Below are 11,530 nucleotides of genomic sequence, written 5' to 3' on the forward strand. Positions count from 1 at the left end.
AAAAGGAAAAAGCTGAAAATTTAAATAGTTAAAAGTAGAGATGGCACGATACTCCTTTTTTATGTCCGATACCGATACCGATATCATAAATTTGGATATCGACCGATATGAATCCGATATAGTGTGTTCTTTAATCAATAAAACTGTTTTTTTTAATATCTTGCTGCATTTTGTATAAGTTCAAACTCAAGTTTAAACCCCCCCCGACTATTATTCTGTTATACCTGTATGTAAAAAATACACTGCACCCAAAATATTTCATAGTTCAGCAATACTGATCAATCTAATAAACTTAAACCTACTCCATCCTCCCTATTCTGGTATTTTAAAGAGTAAGCAACCTAACTAATAGGGTTGCAAACTCCCAGCAAAAAAAAAAGAAAGAAAATAGGGAACCACCCACCCTGCACCTCATGATGCTTAATCGACATAATCAACTTTAATTTGATGCAGTGTGGAAAAAAAAAATGCACAGAAATCAATTATTTTTCAAGAATAATTAAATAGATTCAACATCTTTCTCCAACAGAACTGCAGACTGCACAGATGGTACCTTCCCAAAGGAAAAAGTACTATAGCTTACTAGGGTATATTAGACTTAATAGTTACTATATACAGTAATGGACTAATATACATTTTACATCAGATTAAAACTTTGGGTGTAAGATTCAGATAATTATTTATTAAAAGCTAGACATTTTAAATGAGAATAAGAAAGAAAGGTATGTCTTTGTGCCCGCTTTTCCCTGTTCATGCCCTATTGGCCCCCCTGGCTAAACTTTGCTAGACCCGCCCCTGCACAGTTACCAGCCGTCAGCTACGTAGAAAAAGATCCTGGTGTAGAAAGTAATATTAAATAAATGCTAACAACAGATTATCAAGCTTAAACGTGCTGCTGTTGTTCAGCCGCTGGTTCCCTCTTTCTGGCGCGAAGTGGGCGATAAACAAACAAGAGAGACGGACTCGCGACAGAAGAGCCGATCAGCTGATCATTATTCAGTTTCACGATTGAAGTAGCAGCAGGAGAGGGAGGGAGAGAGAAGAGGCAGTCGCTCCATATATCAATTGTTAAGCTTAACGCTGGAATGCTTTACAAACATTCAGCGATGAACTTACACACTTGCTTTACTTCTCTCTGGAATAACTTTCTCGGTTTGGTAGCGAGGCTCAACCAGACCACCGACAGGTCTGGCACACCACAGCCGCTCTATCACGTGATGCATACTGCTCCGACGTGCTACAGTTATGAGCCGAATTATGCCATGTCGCAAGTTTTGTAAGGTGCTTTTTTGATATTTAATGGATCTGATTACATTTTTTTATTTCTCTCTGATATCCGATCCAGTAATTTAAGTCAGTATCAGACCGATACGTAATATCGGATCGGTCCATCTCTAGTTAAAAGTAGAATTGTAAGTAGTTTGTTTTTGTATTTTATAATTTATTTTTTAAATTTTATGTGGAGTGAATAAATAAAAGCATATTTATATAATAAACATATATAAATAAAAAAAACAACAAAACAACGTTCTCTAAAAAGAGCCGGAATTCCCATCACTATTGGGCACACCAGGTCTGTCCAGCATCCTCCCCCATCACCTGATCCAACTCACCACCAGGTGGTGATCAGCTGACAGCTCAGCCCCTCTCTTCACCCCAGTGTCTCGAACACATGCTTGCACGTCTGGTGATCTGATTGCAAAATCAATCATCGAACTGTGGCCTAGAGTGTCCTGGTGCCATGTGCACTTATGGACACTCTTATGTTTGAACATGGTGTTTGTAATGGCCAAACTGTGGTTTGCACAGCAGTCCAACAACAAAACACCCCTCAGGTTCAGATCCGGAGGGCCGCTCCTCCCAATCACGCCCCTCCTGGTCTCACTGTCGTTGCCCACGTGAGCAGTGAAGTCTCCCAGTAGGACAACAGAGTCCCCAGGCGGAGCACCCAGATTTGTCATACAGTACTTTAAATAAAACTTTAAAAAACAAAACAAAACACGACACTTTCAGAAATATTTGTGGGTGTTTTCTTGTTTGTTTTTTTGGACTACTTCAACACTAAAGTGGCCCTCCAATGAAATGACAGTGCCAGCAGAAGCCCACAACTCACTGAAGTTTGAGACCCCTGATCTACACTCTAGGATTCCTGTAGCTCGTCAGTAGCTTCAATGCTAAAATGTTAAATGTAATGGACACTATTGCTCCCATTAAGGTGAAGGTTATCTCTGGAAGGAAAAAGTCTCCATGGAGAAACTCCACACTGGTGAAAAATGAAAAAAGAGAGTGTAGGAAAGCTGAGCGCAGATGGAGAAAAACAAACCTCCAGGTTCATTATGACATCTATAAAGAGAAACTTTTATAACAATTATAATTTACAACTGAGGAGTGCAAGGAGGTCCTACTTCTCTGACATCATCACCAAAAACAGTCATGATGCTTGGGTCTTATTTTCTACAGTTGACAGGCTAACAAACCCTCCTGTGTCAGTGGCAGCTGAACTTCATTCGACCATGGCCTGCAATGACTTTGCCGAATTTTTCACAGAAAAAATCCAAAAGATTAGACAAGCAATTGGTACATCAACAGCAGATTCAGGATATGTACTGTGTCCACTGAAAAACTGTTTAAACACCATCAAACAGTTTCACCCTATTAACAGCAAAGACCTAGAGGACATCTTAGGTCAACTGAACTCCTCCTCTTGCTGTTTAGATGTCCTGCCAACAGGTTTTTTCAAAAAGGTCTCAAAGACTTTGGAGTCAGACCTGTTACAGATTGTCAACTTTTCTTTAATGTCAGGTGTGTTTCCAGAACCACTAAAAACTGCTGTAATTAAACCTATACTGAAAAAGGACAATCTTGACAAGACACAAATGATCTTACTTTTTAAGTAAGATCAATTACTCAATTACTTCTCAATTACTTCTTAAAACAGAATAACTGATAGCAGTTATCGACAGTTTTAGACAGAACCACAGCACTGAAATCGCTCTGACCAAAGTGTTTAATGACATATGTCTGAATACAGACAGTGGAAAAATGTCAGTCTTAGTTTTACTGGATCTCAGTGCAGCATTTGATACTGTTGACCACAACATATTACTCAAACGACTGGAGAACTGGGCAGGTCTTTCAGGAACTGTACTAAACTGGTTCAAAACATACTTAGAAAACAGGAAATACTTTGTATCAATAGGTAACTTCACATCTGAGCAGACAAGTATCACATGTGGAGTTCCCCAAAGTTCCATCTTGGGACCCCTTCTGTTTAACATTTACATGCTCCCACTGGCACAGATTATAAAGAACAACAAAATAAACTATCATAGCTATGCAGATGACACACACATATATATCACAATGTCACCAGGAGACCGAGGCCCTGTACAGGCTCTTGGTAAATGCATTGAGGAAATTAATGACTGGTTGTGCCACAATTTTCTCCAGCTAAACAAAAATAAAACTGAAGTAATAGTCTTTGGAGCCAAAGAAAAACGATTACAGGTCACCAGAGAACTTCAATCTATACACCTAAAAACCACAAACCAGGCGAGAAATTTGTGTAGTGATGGATGCAGACCTAAACTTAGAAAAACACATTAAGACAATAACAAAATCAGCTATATTTCAAGGATATTTCAAGGATAAAAGATCTGATGTCTCAACAGGACCTGGAAAAACTAGTCCATGCATTCATCTTTAGTAGGCTTGATTACTGTAACAGCATCTTTACAGGTCTACCTAAAAAATCAGTCAGACAACTACAGCTCATTCAGAACTCTGCTGCTCGAGTTCTCACTAAGACCAAAAAAGTGGACCACATCAGTCCAGCTCTGAGGTCTTTACACTGGCTGCCTGTCCGTCAGAGGATAGACTTTAAAGTTCTGATGCTGGTCTATAAAGCTCTGAATGGTTTAGGACCAAAATACATCAGTGACCTCCTGACCCAGTATGAAGCTTCCAGATCCCTCAGGTCATCTGGATCCGGTTTTTTATCAGTTCCCAGAGTCAGAACCAGACACGGAGAAGCTGCATTCAGCTTTTATGCTCCATATATCTGGAACAAACTCCCAGAAAGCCTCAGATCAGCTGAAACACTCAGTTTATTTAAATCCAGGTTGAAGACTCACCTATTCTCAGCTGCATTTGAATAAAACACCAAATCCACACTTTTAAGCTTAAATTTCAAAACTTACATTTTAACTACTGATTTTATCTACTGTTCTGATTTTATCTACTGTTTTTTTTTTTGGTTTTTTTAATCAATTTTAAATCATGCTTTTTATTTGTTTTTGTTTTTTAATGTCTCTGTAAAGCACTTTGAATCACCTTGTTGTTGAATTGTGCTATATAAATAAACTTGCCTTGCCTTACTAAATCCCATCACCGCTGCGATTCTCGTTTACTATGATGGGTGAACACCTGCTTAGTATAGTTAGGATAGGCTTATAGACTAGATTTGAGAGGAGTAAAAGGAATTTGAGAGAATTGAACATTGAACAGCCGGCAGGTTTCTTACAATTTTAAAATGATACGATAAACCAGTGTAGATAACCGAGAAGAGCGCTCTTTTGAAAATAAAAGCAAAATAAAATAAAATCTGTAAGTCTCTTTAGACCCGACTCCTGATGAACAGGATATGGTGAGTTCGATAGTTTTCACAAGGAACAATCTGTATGGAGTAAGTGGTTTTGTTCTTGCTTATCTGAAATCCTGCAAGTTGAAGTGGTTCAGTCTGTAGATCTACTCCTGCATCCAGAGCAGATGGCCAAACTGCTTTTGGATCCGTCCAGTTTTCACAGGGTCTGGCTAGCAATCCATATCTGGAACCAACTTCAGGATCAGATCCAGAATCACAAAAAACCCAGTCTGCCCATACAGTACAGAGCAATGAACAAAATAGTTCTTACAGTTGTTCCTAAATAAAAAAATCCCATAAAGTGTTCAAAATCAATTATACTGTTGTTTTAACATCGTTTCTGTTTCTATGAATTCAAATTGTATTGCTTTACAGCATTACAATCAAATATCTAACAGAAAGAAAGAAAGAAAGGTAGTGGCCTATGTTCAGAAAAAACAAAACAAAAAAACATTTAAATAAAAAAAAAATACAATGGTGGGGAAGGAAACAAAGAGAAACTGGCTTATTTTTTCCACTATAACTGTGTTTATAGGCCGTTCCAGTGTTTTTCTGTCTTACACGCTCGACCGAACAACAAATAACAAATTAAACACGAAGTTAAAAATCAAAATGTGTCTTCCAGCGAACATTTTTTTTTAAAAAAACCCTCCATAATGTTAAGTCTTTTGTGCAATTTGGCACATCTAAAAAGAAGCAACAAACAAGAAAAGAAGGTAAAATATTCCCTCAAAACAAAATGTATAAATTCTAAACAGGCAAGTCAGTCCGAGCATGATTACATTGCTCCACCCATCAAAAAGTCTGCGCCTGCGTGAATATATCGCCTACTGGACTGACGATTGTCGGTTAGAAATTTTTACATATGGCACAACCTTAATGTGTAATCAAATTGTGAAATATTTGTAACTTAATGAATTTTAAACAACTTATTTATATGAATAAACCACTAACTGAAATGACAAAGTGCATAAAAGGGACTCATAACATCTACAACTAAAAGAAAGGTGCATCTTGCGTTATTTCTGTGCATTTGTGAAAATGCTTAATTAAATAGTCGATAAAATAAAAACATAATACTTCATTTCACACACATTGCAAGTTTTGGCTTTTTTTTTTTTTAAAGATAATACAGAGTTTACACTGTTGCAGTGGTTGCCACATGCAAAATTAGAATAGATTTTCCTGCTAACTTATCATTTTTAGTAACTCACCAGAGTTTCCAAGAAACAAAAACACGCTAAACCTGGTTTGGTTGACAGTAAAACACATAAAAGGCTCTGAAAAATACATAACTTTAAGTTAGAGATTGTACATTTTCACACTTGTTTTATAGCGAAAGCCTCACTGTGTAGCTTGTTAATTGCCCTATGTTGCATTACGAAAAATCACATAGCTTTCAAGTGGGGTCAGAAATAATGATATTGGGGAAAAATACTAGTAACCATGTTTGTAGGGGTCACAGGTGTTATGATCATGGCTTGGGGTTTTACTCCTTTTTATCACTCTCTCTTCTCTGGATACTCATAGTTCATAGTAGCTGGATGGAATATTTTGTTTATATTTGTAATGTTTACTGTTTATTTGGCTGGGGCCTTTCAATCAAAATCAAAAAAGCCCTTTCTTTGTGAAGCTTGCATTTTCACCTATGTCTGGGAGGGTTCTCTCCAGATATTCTGGCTTCTGGCAGTCCATAGACATGCATATAGAGGGGTTAGGTTACTCGGTGATTCTAAATGGGTGATTCTGTCTCTCCAGCCCCCTTGTGGCTAGTCCTTTTTCACTGCCAGCCATTCAGTCTCTATGCAGTATTTGCTTCCCACTTTAAATTTTGTGGCCTTAGTTCTCATACTCCATTTTGACATCACTGTAACTGAAGTACAGACCTAAAACATATTTTCGATTAAACATTTAAACAGCTTTGCTGTTATGACCCCGTGGCACTGACACGGCGTATTCATGCTGTTTTTTTAGAGAAATGTGGAGCTCCAACACAGTTCACAGCAGTGATGGTAAAACAGGACAATAATAATTATCACTAAATAACACATTAACAAACTAGCAAATGGTCATTTTTATTTTGATCATTACTAATTATTGTTGCAACATAATTAATTGTCCACATTTACAGGACTTTGGTGAAAATGGCATCGGTACTACTGACCCTCTAGCATCTAATTTTAAGGCGTTTGGTAACTGTTTTTGTTTGAAGAAAGTCTTATAGTGTTTCTGAATTAAAAACAGCGTTTGGGAATCATTATAGGTATAACTGAAAGTATCAGTGACATACCGCCATGCTGTCACTGCACCCAGTGGCAATGTGACATGTGGTGAGCCCCCATCACACAGACACTAAATGGTTATTAATCATATTAAATTTGACCACAAGCTTATCAGAATGAATCCGTTCCCATGTCGCTATTTTGCTGACTCATTTTAGATCACATCTTTTGAGCTCAACATAAAAAGCTTTGCACAACATTGGTTTTCAGTGCATTCTACACCTGATAAACGAAAGATAAGAAGAAATGTTATGTCTGATAAATTTGGATGCTTTAATGATTTCTCTGAATTATTGTTTGTCAATGGGTTGAGTTGGGTTCACAAGGTAAAATTTATTCTCTAATCAAGATGAGGTCAAAAATATACATAGAGACTCAAATATATGCAGATGCCCCACCTTGACCTGAGGCTTTTGGTAGCCATCAGCAAGCTCCTGACATAGTTCTGGCTTAATATTTACTCCTTCAAAATACTTCTTGTCACCAAATTATTGTTACAGTGTGTGTGTGTGTGTGTGTGTGTGTGTGTGTGTACACTTGACCACACATTATTAACCATTTGTGTGCATATGTTCATTTTGCTGACTCATTAATTCTGTGGTCATACCACATCCTTGCAGCTCAACATATAAAGCGGAGCATCAAAGTGAGTTTCAACATTCAACATCTGATCAAACAATTTAGAAGAAATGTCCTGCCTGAGGAATTTCAGTGTTTTCGTCTCATGCATGTTTCTCTTCATCATCCAGCCAGGCAAGTAATTTCTTCTATTTTATTTTAAATGTATTTTTAAAATAAAATATTTTGTCCATCTTGGAAACAATTAAAATCTAATGTGAGAAACATGTATTACTGTATTACATGTATTAAATGTATTACATATGATGTGTAAAACACACACGAGATATGTATTATAAAGCAGTTGTCACAGGGTGGTCGTTTCACTCATCTGTTCTTAATTTGATCATCTGCTGATTTTGTTATGTGACTGGATATTTTCTTTTTGCTTTAGGTCATGGTTCTGAGATTATTGGGGGGAAAGAAGTCGAGCCACACTCATTGCCTTTCATGGCTTATGTGGAAAGTGAAGAAGCTATATGTGGCGGGACATTAATCCATCCACAATGGGTCCTGACAGCTGCCCACTGCACTCAGTAGGAACACTTACTTTTCTTAAATTTTCAAATCAAAATATTGCAATATTTATGTTTAATTGACTGTGTGAAAGATAATAAATAAAGAGATCTAACAAGAGGTCACAAGGAAAAGGTCTGTAAGGCATGACTTGATCTGACAGCTTGGTAGATTAATGAAAACAGAGGATGATTACACTCCAAGAAATGACAAAAAAGCATTTCTAATCCAGCCTTTAAAATATTCATAAATATGTATAAAAGGTGCCTTTTAAATAACAAAAATATAAATAATCCTCTTTAAAGGTATTTTATGTTACATTTGCTTCAGAACTAGAACAAGAAAGTAGACACTAAAATGTGTCAGTTTATTTTGTCCAGACTCTTTTCAAGCGTCATATCAAACGCTTTATTATAATTATTGATGTAAAATTGTTTAAAATGAATGGAGAGGATGAATATACAACATTTAAAACACTGGGAAATAAGTTATTGTTCATTTTTTAATTTATAGTTTGTCCATTTTATTGTATGTTGTATCTTCACAGAGTATTTTGTTTGCACTAGTCATTGTCCGAGAGACAAAATTGCACTCAGTTACAGAATAACAGAAATCACAGCTACATACACATGAAATATGTAATAGATTTCATAATCTAAAACATTTTTGTAATGTTGAAAATTTCATTCAGCTGTGGGAAAATATCATGAAATTCATTTAAGGCTCAATAACAGTGCGGGTGAAATTTACTGCATATAATGAGGCAACTATGATTATTTTATGATTGTTTTACACACTCCTGATCTATTATCATTTTATATACGTGAGCTGTTTTTGTTTACAGCATGATTCTAGTGACCCTGGGAGTGCACTCCATCAGTAAAGAGGAAAGTGGTTCTCGGCAGGTCAGACAGTTTGAGAAACGATTTCCTCATCCTGGCTATGACAGCGTAACCATGGTCAATGACCTCATGTTGCTCAAGGTAAGTTGATAATTCACTGCTCAATACCAAGTGAAGCAAAAGATACCCTCCTGAAACCCAGAAGAAAAATAATTTGATAATTTGGTTTTATGTTTAAATAATTTAGGTATTTTGTTTCAAAGAAACATGTTGTATCTGATTTATTCTTATTAATTTATCTTCTGTACCTTGAAGTGGTCATAAAGTCTTGTTAGATCACAAAATAATATGACGAAGCAAAGTCATATTTAGAGCTGTCAGGTGGAGGAGGGCCAGACATTAGAGCAACAAGGTGAAAGTTCAGAAGGAGGACATACCAGCTTTTGAGGAGCCTGAGAAGGAGCAAAATGATGACAGACAGAGAGAAAGTGGTTGAAAATGTGAGGTAAATCCTGCTGTCCACTACAAAGGACAATTAATAATTTTTGTTTTGGAAGGGGTAAAATGAACTTGCATTGCTGAAATCCTACTAAATCAAAGTTGAGGCTCTCAAGTTGAAGAAAAATTTAAGTTTAAGCAGCAGAATTATAATATTTGTAAAAAAAAAAAAAAAAAAGAAAAAGAAAAAAAAGAAAAAAGAAAAAAAAAGAATTACTTAAGCTCGGCTTTGGCATAAAATATAGATTGCATAAATGGTGGTTGACAGTGCAGTCTCAGACTCATGTCCCTTACAGAGGACAAAAATGTATTGCTGGGTATTACTAGGAGGATAGAAGTTAAAAGCAGACTTATTCTCTTTAATGTATAATGTATTTTTGTGTATATATAATTAGACTTTTCAATTAGTTACAACACCTATTTTCCATTTACAAACCAAAATATATAAATAAATGAGTGGGAGTTCAAGACTTTAGAACAGTGCTGCATGAATACTTACATTATGACCTGCGCTGTAAAGTAAATGGCCTGTATTTATATAGCGCACTGACAGAGGTGAGGCTGCCGAACAATGGCGCCACCGACCACCACCAGTAGGCAATGGGTGAAGCGTCTTGCCCAAGGACACAAGCCAGGACTGTCCAAGCCAGGGCTCGAACCGGCAACCTTCTGATTACAAGGCGAACTCCCAACTCTTGAGCCATGATTACCCCTAGGTCAAATATAGACAGTCATTATCAGTATGTAACATGTCCATTTAATTATTGTCCAGCTGAAGGAACCAGTGATGCTAACCAAGACAGTGAAATGTCTCCCGTTGGGCAACACCGTCAAGGAGCCTCCAGCTGGCAGCAAATGTATGGTGGCTGGATGGGGACTAACCAAAAACAACCGACTATCTGATGTCCTCATGTCTGCCAATGTGACTGTGATCGACAGACAAAAATGCAACTCTCGTGATTATTACAACCATCACCCTGTTATCACCAGTGACATGATATGTGCAGGTTCGACTGGTAAAGAAAAGGTTGATGCCTGTGGAGTAAGTATATAAAATGTGTGTATTTTTATTAGTTCTCTGAATTAAACGGGCATTCAGCTCAACACTCTTTTGGCTTTTTCAGATCCACAAGTAGTCAAAGAATGACTACCATGTATTTGTTCTTGCTGCAGGGGGATTCAGGAGGGCCACTGTTGTGCAATGGGGTGCTGGTTGGAGTTACTTCTTTTGGAATCCCGTGTGAGAGTAAAGAGAATATACCAGGAGTCTACGCATTTGTCTCAAACAAACAACTCAACTGGATCAAAGAAACAATGAAGTCATATGAAATGCCATGAATCCACAGGCATCAATACATATGAGCTAAGCAAGACAAAAATCTTTGATGCTTTTATGCTTAATCTGTCACTGCTTTCACCATAGAGACTACACATATATGATATCAGCCATCTCATGGTTAGTGCTATCCACTGCAAAAACATAAAACCAGATCCTCTTTGTAGCCTTTCTCTTGGACAATCATTGTGATGGTTTGTGGATTATTTCATTTTCCAGAATTGCGTTTTGGCTGCTGTTGCTGTAGAGTCTACATAAATGTGGCTATTTCTGAAAGAATTTCTACAAGAACAGTTCCTAAAATAATTTCTTTTTGCAGTGGAAAATGACCTTTACCCATCTTTTATTCTCTTGTGAAAAGATAATACTTACTACTGTTAACTAGAAAATTGAGTTAAAAAGATTTGTTTATGAAAACCCCCAAGAAACTTTTTATATACCTTTTACATTTTCTACTTTCTAATAAAGCTAACAGCATGAATAAAAAATTGTCTTTTTTCTTTCTTTCTTTCTCTCTTTCATTGTTTGTACTGCAATTCTTTCAAAATTTTGTCTTTTACACTAACTCCTAAATCTTTAAAAACGTTTGTGATCCAAAACTGATAGTTTAGTCTTTTATTTTTAGTATTCAAATTTAATAAATTTTAATGGCTAAGAAAGATTTTTGTAATTGTATTTTCAGAAAACAAACCAGCAGATGCATGATGTGATTATTCTCTGATCTTATCAAAGTAGGTTCCTGAGCTAGGATAAAAACAAAAGTTCATAGTTAGTAAACCCCTTTTAGACAACAATC

The 11,530-nt window shown here is 36.6% G+C and overlaps 1 protein-coding gene across 2 annotated transcripts; it reads left to right on the top strand.

The window, feature by feature from the left end:
- Positions 1–7,559: 7,559 nt before the first annotated feature.
- Positions 7,560–11,216, top strand: LOC116312282 (granzyme K-like). 2 transcript variants are annotated; one of them, XM_031729657.2, is made up of 5 exons: positions 7,560–7,677; positions 7,937–8,078; positions 8,903–9,041; positions 10,171–10,440; positions 10,572–11,216. In XM_031729657.2, exons 1-5 carry the CDS (start codon positions 7,614–7,616, stop codon positions 10,734–10,736), a joined length of 780 nt encoding a protein of 259 aa, XP_031585517.1. In that variant the 5' UTR covers positions 7,560–7,613; the 3' UTR covers positions 10,737–11,216. The 2 variants fall into 2 exon arrangements, with proteins under 2 accessions (XP_031585517.1, XP_031585518.1); XM_031729658.2 differs by having other exon boundaries at positions 10,171–10,455; positions 10,572–10,662.
- Positions 11,217–11,530: the final 314 nt, after the last annotated feature.

Source organism: Oreochromis aureus, linkage group 12 (assembly GCF_013358895.1).
Source record: "Oreochromis aureus strain Israel breed Guangdong linkage group 12, ZZ_aureus, whole genome shotgun sequence".
Lineage (NCBI taxonomy): Eukaryota > Metazoa > Chordata > Actinopteri > Cichliformes > Cichlidae > Oreochromis > Oreochromis aureus.